This window comes from Musca domestica, unplaced genomic scaffold (assembly GCF_030504385.1).
Source record: "Musca domestica strain aabys unplaced genomic scaffold, Musca_domestica.polishedcontigs.V.1.1 13, whole genome shotgun sequence".
Taxonomy (NCBI): Eukaryota; Metazoa; Arthropoda; class Insecta; order Diptera; family Muscidae; genus Musca; species Musca domestica.
This window is the reverse complement of record NW_026712172.1, coordinates 9,823,072-9,844,590: the sequence shown is the minus strand read 5'-3', so window position 1 is coordinate 9,844,590 and position 21,519 is coordinate 9,823,072. Positions and strand designations below refer to the sequence as shown.

Sequence of the window (21,519 nt, the reverse complement as noted above, 5' to 3'; positions counted from 1 at the left end):
GGGAAAGTTTTTCCGATTTTTTATTTAAAATATTTTTTTGCATAATTTTTTTGAAGTTATCTAATGAGATTTCAATGTGTCTCAAATTTATTTAGACTTTTTCGTAATAGTCCAGTAATTTGGGTCAATGAGATAATCCCTGAAAAAAATAAAAATGTGTTAAATTATTATTTAATTCCACTATTACTTAGTTCGATCTTGAGTTCAGATTGTTATAAATATCTTTATTTATATCATTATTTCGTAATAACTTTAATTAAAACTTCAGGATAAATAAGCTACATTAAATACACATTTAAAGACTACAAACATACGAAACATCGCAATAAATCCGGCAAAATAAAATTTGTATTTAAAATCTAGAGTAGCATCACTACCATCGTCATCTGTTGTAAATTTTGCACTGTTGTCTTGTTTTATATTGCGATCTATGCGTACTCTTTGAATATCAATATTCTGTAGCTAGCGCTGATGTTGAAGTCATTATTCAAGTCCATGCGTTTTGTTGTTGGCACATTAGGAATATTTGAGTACATAAGGAAAAATTTGTACGGTTTGCTGGGGAGTGTTTCACTCTCAAATTCTCTTACACTCTCAAACTCGTACTGTGAGTTGAGTTGGTACAGTGGCTCTTGAGTGTAGTTTATATTTGTTTTTGATTGTTCTAATGTAGAACTTTTCGCAACTTTTTTTTATTCCTCCACGACGAATGCCATATAAAATATTGCTCATTTTTTATACCCTCCACCGTACATAGTAATTTTAGACATGACAAAATATATATATTTTGATCAGCGCAAAACCTAAGACGATTTAGCACTGTCCGTCCGAATGTTGTAATCACAATAGAGTCAAAACGAATAAAGTGAAATTTTGAACAGATCAGTCTTGTCAGTTGCCAGAAAATTGTTTATGCAGGTCCAGGTCTTCTTATAGGCCCCATATATCAGTACCTCCCAATATTCGGTATTTTGATAATTTTAGGTACAATATTTAAAGAAATTGTTTGAAACTTCGTATTTAAAGTTTCTATAAGATACTACAGCCTGTGATAGAAACTGGTCTATGCAGGTTCAGGTCTTCGTATAGCCCTGATATAACGGAACCACCCTATATTCGGTATTTTTATGATTTTAGCTTCATTATTCACATCATTTTTTTTAAAGTTTCGTATTTGAATATTGTGATGTCATATGACAAAAATTGCCTGTGCAGGCCCACGTCTTTGTATAGATCCCAACGACTATATTCGGTATTTTTAAGATTTTTATAGAAATTTTAAAGGATTTTATTTTTTTGAAAATTTCAAATTTATTCCAAATGGTGGAGGGTATACATAGTTCGGCCCGGCCGAACTTACTGCTTTTTCACTTGTTATTATCTATTTCTGTTCACAATTCTTTCAGAAGATGTAGCCTTTTGATACCAATCTGTTTCTAAAAACAGAGGTTTGTCATTTATTGATATTAAATCCTAAAGCAGCACTAAAACAAGTGTATGCATTGGAAGCAATGTAGTTGTTGTGGACAAAAAATCTATCACTACAAAAACAAAACTTTGCTGTGAAAAAGATCTGCCAATAGAACTTGAGTCGAACCTGGAGAGTTTCTAGTGTATAATTCGCATATGCTAATTTGCAATAAGTTCGAAATATATACTACTTTCCAGAGAACGGCCCTTGTAAGCCATCATCCACACCAAATATGCCTGATGAGCCGCTTAACCAACGGCGAAACGCGTCGCATAGTGGTGAGTGTGTGATAGTGTCTATCTGGCTTTCCTTTTCACTGCAAATTTCAGATCATTAAGCTCGTCTCGAAAGAGAAAACAAACACATAAATCATAAAACATATGATCTTCGCCTTAACAAGGCAAAACTCATAATAGTTTTTTGTTTTCTTACTTTTCGATAAGCAACTGAATATCTTTGCGAAAATTGTTTTGAAAGTTTCTTTGTCAAAATGGCTGGTTTTATAGAAAGTTTTTTTTTTTTTTTTAAATATCCATTTGAATGTCAACAACGACTGTGATATATAGGAAGACCGCGTTTCTGTTAACAGTAGCTCCAAGCGAAACTCGTACACTCAGGAAACAATTTTCTTTCATGCAATATATGATTGTTATCAAATTCACTACCAGAAGAAACCTATATTTTTATACCCTCCACCTTGGAAAGGAGGGTATATTAACTTTGTCATTCCGTTTGTAACATCCTTAAATATTCGTCGTAGACCCCATAAAGTATATATATTCAAAATCAGCATAAAATTCTAAGTCGATTTAACGATGTCCGCCTGTCTGTTGAAATCACGATACAGCCCACATTATTTGACGTAGAGCGCCAAAATTTAGCAGAGCTATTTGTATTGTGTCTAGGATGGTTGGTATTGAAAATGAGATATATCAGTCCACGTTCTGGTATAGTACCCATATAACGGTACCTTCCGATATTCGGTATTTTGATTATTTATGCCACATTTTTTCACGGATTTGTCTGAAAATTGGTACTTGTAGGTCATAATGGGTCCCTGTGCGTGTGGCAAAACATTGCATGTATGGGTCCAGGTTGTGGTATAGCCCCCATATAAAGGTACCTCCCGATATTCGGTATTTTAATTTTTTCGACACATTTTTTCACGGATTTGTCTAAAAATTGGTATTTGTTGGTCATAATGGGTTCCAGCTCCGGTGGCGAAACATTGCATGAATGGGTCCATGATTTGGTATAGCCCCCATATAACGGTACCTCCTAATATTCGGTATTTTGATGGTTTTTGCCACATTTTTTCACCGATTTGTCTAAAAATTGGTATTTGTGGATCATAATGGGTTCTAGTTCGTGTGGCGGAACATTGTATGTATAGGTCCATTTTGATATAGTCCCCATATAACGGTACCTCCCAATATTCGGTATTTTGATGATTTTTTACATATTTTTTTCAAGGATTACTCTGAAAATTGGTAGTTGCAGATCATAATGGGTCCCAGTTCGTGTGGCGAGTCATTGTATTTATAGGTCCACGTTTTAGTATAGCCCCCATATAACAGTTCCTCGGATTTTTCACGGATTTGTCTGAAAATTGGTATTTATAGCCATAATGGGTTCTAGCTCCGTTGGCGAAACATTGTATGTATAGGTCCATGATGTGATATAGCCCCCATATAACGGTACCTCCCGACATTCGGTATTTTGATGGTTTTTGCCACATTTCTTCTAATGTTTTCTTTACCTTAAAGTGGAGGGTATTAAAAGTTTGGCCCGGCCGAACTTAAGGTTTTTTTTTTACTTGTTTATTATTGCATAGGGTACTAAAACTAACCGTAGAACAAAAGTTTATTGTTTTTATTTACAAACCACTGTTGAGGTGAGAAAATTAATAATTAAACATTACAAAAACCATAAATCGCTGAGTGATATATCTGAGATTGTTGACAGTTCAGTACATCATAAAACGCTTCAAAACAGATGGATGTGTAGAAAATAAGTCAGAAACGTTCAAACGGTTGCCCTCAAACAATAGGAAATATACTGCAAAAGTCGAATTACAATGGAAGAAGAACTAGAACTAGAACTTCTAATCAGCAAGCGAAATCAAGAAGTAAAATTGCGATTTGCTAAGGAGCTCATATCAAAAGATTTTTCATTTGGGAATAATGAGCTGTTCACGGACGAGAGCAAATTCAACCATTTTGCTATATAATTGTCCCCACGACATGGATACACCAGCCCAGAGTCCAGACATAAACCCCATAGAGAATTTATGGGGCTATCTCGATGAAAAAAAAATCCTAAATACCATATCTTGCAAAGAAGATTTCAAGAAACAAGGGCTGGAAAAATGGCAAAAAATCGTACATAGCTTTTGCGAAAAACCTGTTAAAAGTATGCCAAATAGGCTACACATGGTGAAAAATTAAAGGAATGCATACAAAATATTAATGTCTAGAAATACTTTAAATTATACGAAATGTACGAGTTTGGCTTTGACATTGAAATATGATATCTTTTAATATTTATTTTTTTTTTTACTTTAAATGAATTGAAATGTTATGTTTTGTTTTGCTTTTTAAACTACTTACATAGTGTACTAATAAAATGGAAAAAAAAAACTTTTTTTTGTAAATTTTGATTTTTGGAAGTTATAAGAACAAGTTAAAAAGTATCAGTCGTTATTGCCGCCAGAGATATACCCTCAGCATATGTTCGATTATCTAAATATATTTTGACTAGTGTTAAGTTTATTCAAACGTTTGACCCTCTATGGAGCAGATCCCGGAGGAATGGGCCAATATTGCCCATTTCCTATCGGACCCAAAATATGATATAAATATTTCGACAGATGTGTCAAGTCTAAATGGAATCGGATGTTAATTTGGCGATTTATGAGCTTCATGGGTACTCAAATTTCAATATTTTGTGGGGGAGGTACCAGAAGGAGTTGGCCGTTGTATTCCCCCTTCACACCAGACCATGGGCTAATACAAATATTAGGATGTGCGAAATTTGAAGACAATCGGACTTTTACATCATATTTAATGAGATTATAATTATTCAATATTTTAACCATTTGTGGGGGAGGTACTTGATGGAGTGGACCGATATTGTCCATTTTCACACCTGTCCTAGCACTGACGCAAATATTAGGATTCGCAAAGTCGGAGCAAATTCGGATTAGCATTTCTCTTTCTGTGCAAAAAATATGTTTTTTTTTTTTGAAAATTTCGACTTTTTGTGTGGGGAGGTACCAGAAGGAGTGGGCCGATATTGTTCATCTTACCACCAGACCTTGGGTTAGTATAAATATTGGGATGTGTGAAATTTGAAGACAATCGGACTCTTACATAACATATTATAAGAGTTTTAATTATTCAAAATTTTGACCATTTGTGGGGGAGGTACTTGATGGAGTGGAAAGATATTGCCCATTTTCACACCTGACCTAGCACTGACGCAAATATTAGGATTTGCAAAGTTGGAGCAAATTCGGATTATCCTTTCTCTTCCTGTGCAAAAAAATATATTTTTTGAAAATTTCGACCTTTTGTGGGGGAGGTACCAGAAGGAGTGGACCGATATTGCCCATCTCCGAACTCGACCTAAGTTTGACAAAAATATTACGATGTAGCCAATTTGGACCAAATCGGATACTCCCTTCGAGAGTTATCGTGCGCACCAGCCAGCCAGACAGACAGACGGACGGACGGACGGACATCGCCAGATCGACTCCAAATGTTCTGATACGGATTTGGTCCAAAGAGACCTAGGGTCTAAAACCGTTATTTCGACTAGGCACGTTTTGGCCGTATCAAATGATATATACCCTCTGTAGCCATATGGCTGAGGGTATAAAAATAAAAATTTTTCTTTAGCTGTGCGAGTTTTGCTTGGATCTTCTGTATATATCTATATTTATAAAAGAGGAAAATGTTGTATGTATGTTTGTTTGTTTGTTTGTAATTTATGGACTCGAAAACCGCTGAATAGATTTTACTGAAAATTTCCATATATACTGCAACATCGCCTGAAAGTTACATAGGCTATATACATTTTTGAATTTCCAATTGGAACTGGAGATATAGCATCAGAATCGGAGGTACCTCCCAAAAATTTAGATTTTATATGCACATATCTATTGATTGGTTGAAGATACAGTCTCCAAATTTGGAATACGTAACGGAATTTGGAACAAAAATAAGTTTGCAAAATTATATTGTAATCGGTTCAGATTTAGATATAGCTCCCATATATATTTTTGACCGATTTCGTTCATTTGATGCCTCAAACACAATATGAATGTTCTATTCCAATGAAATTTGGAATGTGTGACGGGATTTAATCCGAAAATAAATTTGTCAAATTATATTGAAATCGGTTCAGATTTGGATATAGCTCCCATATATATATTCTCGGCCGATTTCAAGCATTTGATGCACCAAACACGCTATGTATCCCCAATTTCAAAGAAATTTGAAACGTGTGATAGATTTTATCTAAAAAATTGATTTTCCAAATTAAATTGAAATCGGTTCAGATTTGGATATAGCTCCCATATATATTTTCGACCGATTTCATGTATTTGATGCTCCAAACACGCTATGTATCTCTAATTTCAATGAAATTTGGAATGTGTAGCGGAAATTAAAACAAATATGCATTTGTCAAATTATATTAAAATCGGTTCAGATTTGGATATAGCTCTCATATATATTTTCGACCGATTTCATGTATTTTATGCACCATACACGATATGTATGTTCGATTCCAAAGAAATTTGGAATATGTAACGGGATTTTGATTAGAAAATAAATTAGTCAAATTATATTAAAATCGGTTCAGATTTGGATATAGCTCCCATATATATTTTCCGCCGATTTCACATATTTGATGCACAAAACACGATACGTATTTCCGATTCCAACGAAATTCGGCATGAGTGGCTAAATTTGGTACAAAAATAAATTTGACAAATTATATTCAAATACGCTCAGATGTGATTATAGCTCCCATATATATACTCAGCCGATTTCACATATTTGATGCACCCAAAGCGAGAGAGACAAAATCTGGCACCAGGAAAAATTGCCAAATTATATTGAAATCAGTTGAGGCCGATTTCATACATATTATGCACCAAACACGATATATATGACCGATTCCAATGAAATTCAGAATGTGTGGCGGAATTTGGTTATAATAATAAATGTGATAAATTAATTGGAAATTAGTGAAGATTTGGATATAGCTCCCATATATATATTCTCGGCCAATTTCACATATTTGACGCACCAATTTCAATGAAATATGAAAGGTGTGGCGGAGTTTGGTGTAAAAGTATTTTTTTGAAAATTATATTTAAATCGGATCAGATTGGGATATGATTTTAATAAGAACCATTGACCCACAACGCCTTAGGCTAACACTAAAAAACAACACAACAATTTATTTGAAATACGCTTATTACGGCGAAGTATGTTGCTATCTCGAATTCACTAATTGCAATAGAAATGCCACTCTACTTAAAAAAATTGCAGTTTCCTGCACGCTTGGTATTTGCTATGAAATAAATAAATCCAAAGGACAAACCCTTCGTGTATGCATGTCATGTTACGGCTTTGTAATGATTTTGTTTATTAACGCATTAAATTAGTGCAATATTTTTTTTTAATTTTTAAATTTGTTTTTCTTTATCCAACATATTTTGAACATATATAAAATCAAATTTGAACATATATAAAATCAAAAGGGGTAGCGAAGCGCACCGGGTTCAGCTAGTATTTTATATAAATGCTAATTTCGGTTTTCGATGCATACGAGTGGCCTCTTTTGAATGTTCTTCTATTCCTTCAGCTCAATCGCAGTAGTAGTTTTGCGTGTTCATTGCAAAGTTTTGAATGGTTTTTGTTATGAATAGCCCTAAGAATAATAAAAATATATTATAACTCCCAAATCCCAAAACTTTTTAACTTGAATCTATAAATTGTTTAAATGTCAGATTACAAATTATGCTGGAGTCATTTGCAAAATAACTTTATCCACATTTATCTTTGACATTTTTGTAGCAAATTTTTGGAGGATTCTACACCTTTTCTAGATATAGCTCGAAATATTTTAATATAATTTGTAGTACTTCATTTATTACTCGAGATTTCCAATTTTAATTTGTAGAATTTCAATTGAAATAAAATAAAACCTTCCGAATTTGATCTGAAAAAGTTGTAGACTTTTCATATCGAAAATCATACAGTTTAAGGCCATTATATGGTATTTTTATACCCTCCACCATAGTATGGAGGGTATATTAAGTTAGTGATTCCATTTGTAACAGCTCGAAATATACATTTTAGACTCCACAAAGTATATATGTTCTCGATCAGCATAAAATTCTATGTCGATTTAGCAATGTCCGTCCGTCTGTGGAAATCACTCTAGCTTCCGAACCAAATGAAGAAAGTTGATAAAAATTTACCCGAATGTGTATTATGTCTGTAGGACTTTTGGTATTGAAAATGGACCATGTAGGTCCACGTCTATCTCCCGATCGGTATCTACCGATATGCGGTATTTTGGTGATTTAAGCGACATTATTTACCGGAATTGTTTCAAAACTGGTATTTGAAGTTCGTAGTGGATACTACAGCATAAGACAGAAAATGGATCATGTAGGTACTCGTCTTCGTATAGCCCCCATATAACGGTACCCACCGATATTCGATATATTGATGATTTTAGCGACATTATTTACCGGAACTATTTCAAATTTGGTACTTGAATTTCATAATCGATACTACAGCATATGACAGAAAATTGTCTGTGCAGGTCCACGTTTTATAACCACCATGGTACCTCCCTATATTCGGTATTCTGACGATTTTAGCTACATTATAAACAGATATTTTTCAAATTTCGCATTTGAGTAATGCAAAGTTTATGACAAAAGCTGCCTATGCAGATCGTTGTATATATCCTAATATACGGCTACATTCGGTATTTTTAAGATTTTAACAGAATTTTTAACGGATTTTTTTTTGTTTTGAAAATTGCCAAATTTGTACCAAATGGTGGAGGGTATTCAAAGTTCGGCCCAGCCGTACTTACAGCTTTTTACTTGTTATTCAGATTACAATAACAAGTTAAAGTTTTGCAATTAAAATGCTAAATATAAAACTTGAAAAACTCGTGAAAATAACCTGGCATATATCACTTTCAAAACAAAAGTTCTATGAAACAAGTGAAATGAAAACTTTTATTAAGAAATTATTTTTAATTTTATATTTTCATAGAATAAGAAACCAGAATAGTATATTTTACCTTTTGCTTCGTAAGGAATTTTGCATTTCCTCGGATAAATCATCAACCGAGCCTGCCTTACCACCATACTCTGCAGGCATCATATCCTGGGGAACAAACTCAAAGAGACTTTCTACAGTGTGGACGTGAAAATGAACCTGTAAAAACAATTAAAATAAATATGTTAAAAATTGACAATTGATGCAATGATTTAACTGAGTTCAAAGGTTGCCGAAGTTTCAAATTTTGAGACTACCTTATACCGACACCTTAATTATTAGTTTTGTCATTAATTTGACGCATTTCATTCATTTTTTGTCGGTATTAATATTTATACATAGTCACATTATCCTTATGAGCAAAATTAGAATATTTCATTTCATTTTCATTTCATTTTGTATTAATAATGTTTAGCTCCGAGCCACTGTTGTGTTGCCAAATTTGTCTCTGCAAATTTCTCTCATTTTGTTAAGATGTGTCTCCAGCTTTTTTATACCCTGCACAGTACGTAGTATCGCAATTCTGTTTGTAACTCATCGAAATAATTTTAGACCCAACAAAGTACACATATTATTGATCAGCGTTGAATTCTAAGACGTCCGTCTGTTGTTATCACGCTACAGTCAAAACGAATTAAGATAGGAAGCTAAAATTTTGCACAGATCTGTCTTTAGTCTGCAGTCAGGGCAAGTTCGAAGATAGGCTATATCGGTCCACGATATCGTATAGAGCCAATAAAACGGTACCTCCCGATATTCGGTACTTTGAAGATTTTAGCCGCATTTTCCAATGGAATTGTCTGAAAATCTACACAAGGAGTTCTTTGTGAGTACTTTATCCCCTGAAAGAGAATTGTCTGTATGGGTCCACAATATCGTATATCCCCCATATAAAAGCAATTTTCGATATTAGGAATTTTTATGATTTTAGCCAAATTTTTCAATCGAATTGTGTAAAAATCCATTCATACAAGTTCTTTCTAAGCACTTTACCCCCTAAAAGGAGAAATGTCTGTAAACGAGTAGGTCTGTGATATCTCGTAGCCCACAAACCACGTTTCCATCTGATATTTCATATTTTGACAATTTTAGAAATATTATTCACCGGAGTTGTTTCAATTTTCGTATTTAGAGTTCGTAATGAAACTACAGTCTATGACAGGAAATTGTATATGCAGGTCCAGGTCTTTGTATAGTATAGGCTGAACATTGAATACCCTCCACCACTTGGAACGATTTTTACAATTTTCAATTTTTTTTTTCAAATCCCGAATGTAACCTATGTCTATGCCGATTTAACAATGTCTTTCCGTCTGTCTGTCTGTAGAAATCTCTAGCTCTAGCTTCCGAACGAAACGAAGTAAGTATTATGTGTATTATGTCTGCAGGACTTTAGGTATTGAAAATGGGCCAGGTAGGTACCTCCATATATTCGGTATTTTTACTTGCAGATCATCATCACTCTCAATGAGGTGGTTCGTAAACAAAGCCACAATATGTAAGTGGTTACTCTAATGGTGCAATAAGAAAGTAGAACAGTCTCGTAGAACTACTGAAACACAGCACTGAGGCTATGATCAATTTCTGCCACATTTATTCAAAATTAGATGCAACAAGTTGTTCTCATTTTTTAAATATTTTTTCTCATTTATTTAATATTTTTAATATTGGTTAAAAATCGCGAAATATGAATGCGATGCCTGAACTCTTTCCAAATCGTTTAATAAATAATTTTTAGGGGTAGCCTGCTTAGACTCTTTAATAGGCCATTCGCAGACAAACAGAATGTGCAAAGCTGGCTAAAATTGTCAAAATACCGAATATCCGGGGAGACCGTTATAAGGGGGCTACACGATATCGTGGACCGATGTAGCTCATCTTCGAAAAGTCTGGTCCGCGCAAAATTTTAGCTTTCTATCTTTATTCGTTTTGACTATAGCGTGATTACAACAGACGGACGGGCGGACATGGCTAAATCGTTTAAGAATTGTACGCTGATCAAGAATATTTATAATATGTTAAGTCTAAAATAATTATATCGATGAGTTAGAAACGGAATGACGAACTTAAAATACCCTCCATGCTGTGCATGGTGGAGGGTATAAAAACTGGTTTCCATATCCGGTTTGGGCATGGGCAACGGATTCACGAGTATACATTGTGTCAGTAGGATGTTGTCAAATGTATTATTTAAAACAAGTAAAAAATTTTTAAGTTCGGTCGGGCCGAACTTTGAATACCCTCCACCACTTGGAACGAATTTTACAATTTTAATTTTTTTTGTTCAAATCCCGAATGTAACCTATGTCTATGTCGATTTAGCTTCCGAACGAAACGAAGTAAGTATTATGTGTATTATGTCTGCAGGACTTTTGGTATTGAAAATGGGCCAGGTAGGTCCACGTCTTCGTATAGCCATCATATAACGGCATCTCCTGATATTCGGCATTTTGATGATTTTAGCGACATTGTTTACCACAATTGTTTCAAATTTGGTATTCGAAGTTCATAATGGATACTGCAGCCTATGACAGAAAATTGTCTGTGCAGGTCCACGTCTTCGTATAGCCCCTATATATCGGTACCCCCTGATATTCGATATTTTGATGATTTTAGCAACATTATTTACCGGAATAATTCAAATTTTGTATTTGAAGTTCGTAATGGATACTACAGCCTATACCAGAAAATTGTCTATGCAGGCTTATGACAAAAGATGCGCATGCAGGTCCACGTCGTCGTATAGACTCTAATATACGGCTACATTTGGTATTTTTAAGATTTTAACAGAATTTTAAATGGATTTTAATTTTTTTTTTTAATTTCCAAATTTGTTTCAAATGGCGGAGGGTATTCTAACTTCGGTCCGACCGAACTTACAGCTTTTTTACTTGTTTTTTTTTTATTTAGAGTACGTGTACATATAAACGGGTTAACCTATACTTCAAGTAAATCCTCATAAATTAGGTTAATCAAAAATACGCAAATCTTTAAAGAATCACTAACAGGATCAGAGAATGTGATATATCTGCAGAGAATGTGATATAGCTGCAACTAATTTGCGAGGAAACGAATTTTCTTCAACAAATATTTGTAAAAATTAAAAGGTCACTCAGAACTTACCTTATCAATAGTTTCCTTACGCAGCATTGGTTTGACCACGGCAAACATATTATTCACATAGGCCGGACAATTTATAAGGTGGATTGTTGTAATCTTGACCGGACAATATTTTTGCATAAATTTCGAAAATGCAAGTAATGGTGACAGCGAGACATGTGTCATGTGTTTCATTGAAACACCATCCAAGTCCACAATTTGTATTAAACTCTCAGCGAAATAGGGTACATCATCGATCATCAAATCGGCATCTGAAGCAGCACCATCATGAGCCATAATGAGGTTTGCCAAGTCCTCCGCAAAGTGAACCTAAAATAAAGGGACAACTAGGAAAGTGTCAATAAAACGTAAGGCAAATAAGGTGGGAGCTAGTAGTATGTTTCAAGTAAGGATGATGATGTCTGTAGAGAACAATCAGAGGTAAGAAGGTAATCCTGTATTTCATTTGTTCAAAATTATTCCTTGACTCAACAAGAAGAATCAACGTTTTTCTTTTATACCCTGCAGCATAGTATGGAGGGTATATTAAGTTTGTCATTCCGTTTGTATCACCTCGAAATATACACTTTAGACCCCTCAAAGTATATATATATTCTTGTCAAGTTAAAAGTAGTAGTAGATACCTTTTGTTGCATACATGTGAAAATATACGATTACATGCAACCCGGATACAACCCTGAATTTTTAAAATGTAACGAAGTTGAAGATACGAAGCCAACCTGACAAGGCGTACTAGTTTAAGCTCGTATAATTGATTTTAATAAACGTTTGTGAATTCTTAATTTAATATAAAAACGGTCGTTGTATTTCATTTGAGTATACGGAAACCAACAGACTTCAATCGATCACTTGACATTTTTCTCAGAAGTGGGATACGACAAGTCTTATTGGAAGAAGCGTCTACCAACAAGAAATATGGAGAATTTGCACAAATGCACGGTTAAGCAGTTGCAAGCGAAATGCAGAGAAATTGGTGTTTCTCAAAGTGGTAACAAAAAGCAATTGATCGAACGACTTGAAGTCAACAACGAAAGCGAGCTGCACGGATTCGCATCTCCTCATGATATGCAGGAGCGAATTTCGCATTTGGAAGATATGGTAACTGAATTGCGTTCATCTATGGAGCAACGTGGACAATCAGAATTTGAGCCGAACAACGCATCATCCCCTTTGAACACGTTTTCGACACCGGATGGTAATATGTCCCTGCAAGGCACACGGCCTAGCTTGCCAAACGTGGCAAACGTTGTGACAATATTACCGGAATCACGTTCGATTCCATCGTATGTTCAAACGAATACTTCTTTTGGTGCATTTCAGACTACGTCAACAATTCCAACGGTCCACACGTGTGCTTCTGCTGGTTTACCAACGTTTACACCTTCATTGCACGGACATGCTCAACTTCCACGAAATACAACGCAAAATGTAGCGACGTCATGCTACAACGTACCAACACATATAACGACACATTCGAATTTTACAACAGCAACACCGACAGGAGTGTTCACGCAGCCGAACAATGGATATGTTCAATCAACGCAGCCCTACAACGCATATCCACAACCGCCGATATTTGCAACAAGTGTCTATTCAGCGCCGCCGCAGTCAGAAATAGTTATGCAACCTTCACAACGTTATGTTCAGCACAACCCCTTTGGGAACGTTAAGGAAATAATTCAACTTTTGCCAGAGTTTAATCCGTCATCTGAAGAATCGATTAATCCTTCACAATTCGTGCGACGTGTGGAATTATTGAAGACAGCTTATAACTGGGACGACGCATCAGTTATATTTGCAGTGCAACAGAAAATGGCTGGCCCAGCCAAGTATTGGGTTGACTCACTGCAAGAGGTATTTCTGTCTTGGCCTCAGTTTGTTAACAAATTTCTTTTAGATTTCCCTCAAAATGTAAATGCAGCCGATGTACACATTAGAATGGCACAGACAAAACGGCAGTTCGACGAAACGCCGCAGGAATATTATTACAGAATGTATGCTATTGGAAAACGGGGCAATATAAATGAATCATCCATAGCACGGCATATAGTCAACGGAATTAATGATCAAGGATTGAAGCAGAAAATATCTAACGAGTATATTACCTGTAATCAACTTTTGAGTGACATCAACGCATACTGTAGTTATAACGAGGTAAGAAGAGTGCTGAACCCGATATCGAATAAGACGAAACGTAGCAATGAAAATAGAACTGCCCCAGAAAGGAAAAGCGATGAAAGAGTGAATAAATTCAAATGTTTTAATTGTGGTAATACTGGTCACAAAGCCGTAGACTGCCCAGATCCACAGAAGAAGAATAGATGTACGATATGCAAACGGACTTCACACGGTGCAAGTGAATGTCCAACAAAAACCCTGAACACAAATGTCAACAATATAAGGGACAGCGTAAAGTCCAACGAAATACTATGTAAACGTGTCAAAGTAAAGGACAAGGAGTTTGAGGCATTTATTGATTCGGGAAGTGATCGGAGTCTGATCAGACGAAGTTTTGCAATGATAATTGGCGAAACGGAAAATTGCAGTATGGTTTTAAATGGCTTTGCTGGTGGCAAATACGAGTGCACAAAGGTGGTTAAAGTGCCAATTGACATTGATGAGACGAGTTACGACGTGAACCTTTATGTTGTGGAAAATTCTATGATCCCGAATGATGTTCTTTTAGGTCGAGATGTTTTATGCCAAAAAGGTCGACGCACCATTATTGAAGGAGATGAGTGTTGGATGCAAAACGTAAATGCGATTAGTATCAACGAAGGCTTAACATCTGAAGAGCATAAGAAGTTGCAGTTGAACATTCAAGAAAACCGACAATGTTTTTCAGAAAAGTCAAGCGAATTGGGTAAGTGTAACTTAGTGAAGATGGAAATCGAAGTTACTACTCCAGAACCAATACGATGCAAGCCATATCGACTAGCATTTGCCAAACGTCCTATTGTGGCAAATATTGTGAAAGACTTACTGGATAACGAAATCATAAGGAAATCGAATTCTCCGTATGCATCGGGAATTGTTTTGGTCGAGAAGAGAAATGGTGAACACCGTTTATGTATAGATTATAGACAGTTGAATCGAATAACCGTACGTATAGCGCATCCTATGCCTGTACTGGATGAACAGATTGCACAACTCGCCGGAAATCGTTATTTCACCACACTCGACTTACGTATGGGTTACCACCAAATTGAAGTAGAGGAAGAATCGAAAAAGTTCACAGCTTTCGTGACTTCAGATGGTCATTATGAATTCAACCGGATGCCATTTGGTTTGGTAAACGCACCTGCAGTTTTTCAGGCAACGATGAACCGAGTTATAAGCTTTATGAAACCAGGAGAAGTTTTAGCGTATCTGGATGACGTCATAATTCCCAGTAAAACAGTCGATGAAGGTCTGGACCGAATAAAAAGATTTTTGGATATCCTTAAGAAATGTGGTCTCACGTTACGATTGGCGAAATGTTCGTTCCTAGCCGAAAAGATTTCTTATTTGGGACACATAGTTACACGTGACGGAATTTTACCTGGAGAAGAAAAAGTAAAAGCGATTAGAAATTTTAAGGTACCAACGAATGTAACAGAAGTACGACGATTCCTTGGCCTAACTAACTTCTTCCGAAAATTTGTAAAGGATTATGCAGCCATTACGAAACCTCTTGCGATGTTGACACGAAAGAGCGAAGAGAATAAATTTCGTTGGGACGTACACCATGAAAACGCATTCAGAAGTTTAATCCAAATTTTGTGTAGTGAACCAGTTTTAGCAATCTACGATATGAAAGCAGATCACGAGGTGCACACGGACGCTAGCAGTCTCGGATTAGCAGGAGTGTTATTACAGTCCGATGGTAATGGTAATTGGCAACCAGTGTTTTATTTTAGCCGCCACTGTTCTGAAACGGAATCGAAATATCACAGTTACGAGCTGGAAGTTTTAGCTGTGGTTGAAACGGTGCAGCGTTTCCGTATATATTTACTTGGAAAGCCATTCCGAATCGTCACTGATTGTGCCGCAATTACTAATGTGAAGACAACGAAGGAATTACAACCTCGAGTAGCACGATGGCTGATGAAATTACTTGAATTTGATTGTGAGTATGTACACCGACAAGGGTCACGTATGGCTCACGTTGATGCTCTCAGCCGTTCACCGGATCAGCCACAGACGGAGATTGAACCAGCAGGGTTCATAATGAATATTGATAGCGATGATTGGATTCTCACGATGCAGCTAAACGACGACCACATAAAGAATATTATGAGAGTACTGCGAAATGAATTGAAATCTGAGCAAGAGAAACAGATAAAATCTGAATACTTATTGGAAAAACATCGACTATACCGGAAAACGAAAAATGGACTACGATTGGTCATACCGAAGGCTATACGATGGCGCATAGCTAAATACTGTCATGATGATATTGGCCATTACGGGTTGGAGAAAAGCCTCTCACGAGTCGAACAAACGTTTTGGTTCCCCCGCATGAGGAAATATATGAAGGAGTACATTGCAGCGTGTGTAGAGTGTTGCTACAACAAGGCAAAAGGTGGTAAACACGAAGGAGCTCTACATTTTAGTAATGTCGAACCGCTACCATTTAGGCAAGTACATATTGATCACTTGGGACCGTTTATAAGAAGCAAGCATGGTCATACACATATAGTGGCAATCGCCGATTCCTTTACGAAATTTGTGGTTATTAAAGCTGTAAGGAATACGAAGACATTGCCCGTCATCAACGTTTTAAATGAGGTTAGTGGATACTTTGGTTTACCTCGAAGAATAATTTCGGACCGTGGGACAGCTTTTACGTCAAAAATGTTTGAGGAATATTGCGATCGAAACAATATTCAACACATTAAGAATGCCGTTCGTACACCAAGAGCCAATGGACAAGTTGAGAGGGTCAATCAACTTATCCTGTCTTATTTACGAACTACCACTGAAGAACCGAAGGATTGGGACTCGGCACTTCACGTTTTACAATGGTCAATCAATTCAACCAAAAATTCGACAACAGGTTACAGTCCGAATGAGTTGATTTTCAATTACAAGCCCACCGACTTAATACAAAACCGATTGTTAGCAGCTGTACAAGATGATGTACAAAACGAAGAAATTTCCATCAACGAAAAACGTATCATGGCCGCAGAAAACATCAAAAGCGAACGAGAACGATGGAAGAAAAGATTTGACAGCAAGCATTCGAATCCGAAATTGTATGTGGAAGGTGACTTGATCCTTATACAGAATGAACCACCAGCGACAGGTGAATCCCGGAAGTTAGAACCTAAATACAAAGGTCCATACATAATAGCACGAGTATTGGGCAACGACAGGTACCTGATAGAGGACATTCCTGGAATAAACATCACGAATAGGAAATTCTGTTCCGTATTCAGTTCCGACAAGTTGAAGAAATGGTGTGAATGTTCCCCCGAATTGGATGTTTCAAGCGAAGATGAAGCCGAGGACGACTTCAGGTCAGGAAAGGCCGAGTTGTCAAGTTAAAAGTAGTAGTAGATACCTTTTGTTGCATACATGTGAAAATATACGATTACATGCAACCCGGATACAACCCTGAATTTTTAAAATGTAACGAAGTTGAAGATACGAAGCCAACCTGACAAGGCGTACTAGTTTAAGCTCGTATAATTGATTTTAATAAACGTTTGTGAATTCTTAATTTAATATAAAAACGGTCGTTGTATTTCATTTGAGTATACGGAAACCAACAGACTTCAATCGATCACTTGACATTCTTGATCAGCATAAAATTCTATGTAGATTTAGCGATGTCCAACTGTCTATTGTCTATCCGTCTGTTCGTTTGTGGAAATCACTCTAGCTTCCCAACGAAATGAAGTAGATTGATAAAATTTTACTCAAATGTATATTATGTCTGAAGAACTTTTGGTATTGAAAATGGGCCATGTAGGTCCACTTTTTGGTATAGCCCTCACATAACGGTACCTCCCTGACATTCGGTATTTTGATGACTTTAGCGACATTATTCACCGGAATTGTTTCAAATTTGGTATTTGAAGTTCGTAATGAATACTACAGCCTATGACATATAACGGTACCTCCCGATATTCGGAATTCTGTTGATTTTAATTACATTATTCACCGAATTTTTGTAATCAAGTTTCGCTTTGAATATTGTAATGGTTTATGACAAATGTTACCTATGCAGGTCCATGTCGTCGTGTAGACCCTAATATAACAGCTACACTCGGTATTTTTATACCCTCCACCGTACTATGGAGGGTATATTAATTTTGTGATTCCGTTTGTAACTCCTCGAAATACTCATGTCAGACCCAACAAAGTATATATATTCTTGATCAGTGTAAAATTCTAAGACGATTTAGCGATGTCCGTCCGTCTGTCTGTCTGTCTGTCCGTCTGTCTGTTGTAATCACGCTATCTTTCGAACAAATTGAGATAGAAGGCTAAAATTTTGCACTCATGTATATTTTGCCAGTAGGCAGGTTAAGTTCGTAAATGGGCCATGTAGGTCCAAGTTATCATATAGCCCCCATATAACGGTACCTCCCGATATTCGGTATTTTGATGATATTAGCGACATTATTCACCGGAATCGTTCCAAATTTGATATTTGTTCGTAATAGATACTGCAGAATAAAACAGAAAATGGGTCATGTAGGTCCACGTCTTCGTATAGCCCCCATATACCGTACCCCCAGATTTTCGGTATGTTGATGATTTTAGCGACATTATTTACAGGAATTGTTTCAAATTTCGCATGTGAAGTTCGTAATGGATACTTCATCCCATGCCAGAAAATTATCTGTGCAGGTCCACGTCTTCGTATAGCCCCCATATAACGGTACCCCCTATATTCGGTATTTTGATGATTTTAGCTACATTATAAACAGATTTTTCTTTAAGTTTCGCATTTAAATATTGTAATAACTTATGACAAAAGTTGCCTATGCAGGTCCACGTCGTTGTATAGGCATTCGGTATTTTTAAGATTTAAACAGAATTTTTAACGGACTTTAGTTTTTTTTTGGAAATTGCCAAATTTGTACCAAATGGTGGATGGTATTAAAAGTTCGGCCCGGCCGAACTTACAGCTTTTTTACTTGTTAAGATTTTAATAGAATTTTTAACGAATTTTATTGTTTTTGAGGGTTGCCAAATTCGTTTGTACTTTTTATACCCTACACCACAAGGTGGTCAGGGTATTATGTCTTTGTGCATTTCTTTGTAACAGGCAAAAGGAAACGAGATAGACACAAAGTTCCTGTTGATGATCTGCATAGAATCACATTCTGAGGCGATTTATGCATGTTCGTCTGTCCATGTATTTTTGTAAACAAACTATCGTTCGCATTTATTGCGAATGATGAAATTTTGCAAAAATCATTTGTTTGGCTCAAGGACGAACCCTATTGAAATTGGAGATAATCGTTCAACATTTAGATATAGCTCCCATATATATCTTCGTCCGATTTGATTTTTATTGGTCACCAAACGTGTAATATCAGTCCGAATAGTATGGAATTTTGCACATACAACCAAATTAGGCCTGTAAAAAATAATGCCAAATTTGATCGAAATCGGTTCAGATATAGCTATAGCTCCCATTTATATTGTTCATACGATTTATTATTTATTATTTTTGTCCTCCGCAGCCGTAATATGCTCTCTGTGCTGAACAATATTTGGGGAAATATATCAAATACAGCTCAGAAATAACTTTGCTAAATTTTATTGAGATCGGTTCAGATTTGGATATAGCTCCCATATATAACTTCGCCCGATTTACCTTTTATTGTACACCAATCATCTAATATTTGCCCAAATGGGATGTAATTTGGCACATACGGCCGAATTGAGTCTAGAAGGTAGTATGTCAAATATGGTGAAGATCGGTTCAGATATAGCTATAGCTCCCATATATACTGTTTATCCGATTTGTTATATTTGTTACCCACAACCGTAATATGCACTCCGTAACAAAGATATTTGGGGAAATATATTAAATACAGCTCAGAAATATCTTTGCCAAATTTTATCAAAATCGGTTCAGATTTGGATATAGCTCCTATATATATATATAATGGGCAATATAAGTCCGAATTTAAAATATACAAATGCTTCAGTATATTTAGTCTTTAAATTATAATTATAATCATGGCGTGTATGATTGAATTCTCCCATAAAAACTTTTAATTGTTATGTAAAGCTCTACTAAATCAGCAAAGGGGTGTAGGGTATCATAATGTCGCCCCCGCCCGACTTTAAGACTATCTTTACTGTTTTTTTAAATTTTAATTTTTTTAATTACAGTTTGTTTAACCCATTTGTATTTTTCGGGGTTCCGTCGAAGTGTTTGTTTATTGTTAACTACTTATTTCCATGTCGATTTTTTAATTACCTCATTTGTATCGGAACTTTTTAATTTAATCAATTTTACTTGACTTTTATCCGGGGTCAGGCCAGGCAGTGTAACAAAATGTCTGAAAAATAGTCAAAATTTAGAAATCAAAATTGTAAATACAATATTTCCAGTACTCACACAAATTCAGCGGTATTTAAAGCATTCTGACTATCTGGATCACGGTTAAAGAAAATTTTTGAATTTTTCTTGCGAATATCATAATGACCGAGCAACAATTGTTTTGTCGCTTCAACATCTTTGTCGGAGCGATAATAGAATCTGGCCAAGTAAATGCGATCTGCAAACATTTAACATTACGAAAATCCTGTGAACATAGTATTTTTTTTCCAACGACCTACCTATTTTCTTGGGTAATTTTTCATGATCCTCAAACCATTGTTGCAATAGATTCAAATCACTTTCAATTTCTTGGTTTGCAAATATTTCCATTATTTTTTGTTTATTTGCTTTTTTTTGCTAAACGCAATTGATTGTTAGTCGAACGCTTTATAAATACTGTTGATATTGTGATAATTGCAATAACTGGTCGTAGTTAGCTGCGTGTTTATGGACCTTGTTTGCAGTCAACTCTTTCCGATGCAATAGCAAGGTCTTTGTTTTGAGTCAGAATTGATTATCTGTATTTTTTATCGCTTAGATTTGTTACAATATGGGTAATTTCTTTTTGAAGCAATGTTAGCTCCGAAAGAAAGAGTCAAAGAGAAAAAACCAGTTCTAAAATACACAATCGATCGAGAACTTTGTAGTTGAATTAATTGGTGATTACTCAGTACTTTCTTTAAATGAGAAACGGCATAATACTGTTCTCACATTTGTTTTTTGGGATTCAAAATAAAACATATTTTAATTATAGTATTAATTAAACCCGTTCTAACAATTCAATATCTTGGTATATATGCATACATATTAAAAAATGTTTAGAAGCGTTTATCCCAATTCCATGATCCCAATCATGGTAGAATAAAGAAGGTAAAGTCATGTCGAATAATCATCCCCATTTTTGCATTTTCTGTAACAGAGCTTGTCAAATACAATCATTCAAATGAACTGTCACAACAAAAACAAGAATTGTTTATTTACATTTATAAACCATCCGAACTTTCAATTAAAGGTATTACGTAGTCTGTTCCATCCATGATCCGTCCATAATAATAATAATA

The 21,519-nt window shown here is 35.6% G+C and overlaps 1 protein-coding gene across 1 annotated transcript; it reads right to left on the bottom strand.

Annotated features, from left to right (window-relative positions):
- Positions 1 to 5: 5 nt before the first annotated feature.
- LOC101889663 (alpha-tocopherol transfer protein) lies at positions 6 to 20,996 on the bottom strand. Its single transcript, XM_059118619.1, has 6 exons — positions 20,698 to 20,996; positions 20,477 to 20,636; positions 20,336 to 20,417; positions 11,911 to 12,216; positions 8,810 to 8,946; positions 6 to 139 (listed from the first exon to the last, which is right to left on the bottom strand). Exons 1-6 carry the CDS (start codon positions 20,786 to 20,788, stop codon positions 88 to 90), a joined length of 828 nt encoding a protein of 275 aa, XP_058974602.1. The 5' UTR covers positions 20,789 to 20,996; the 3' UTR covers positions 6 to 87.
- Between the last annotated feature and the right edge of the window lie 523 nt (positions 20,997 to 21,519).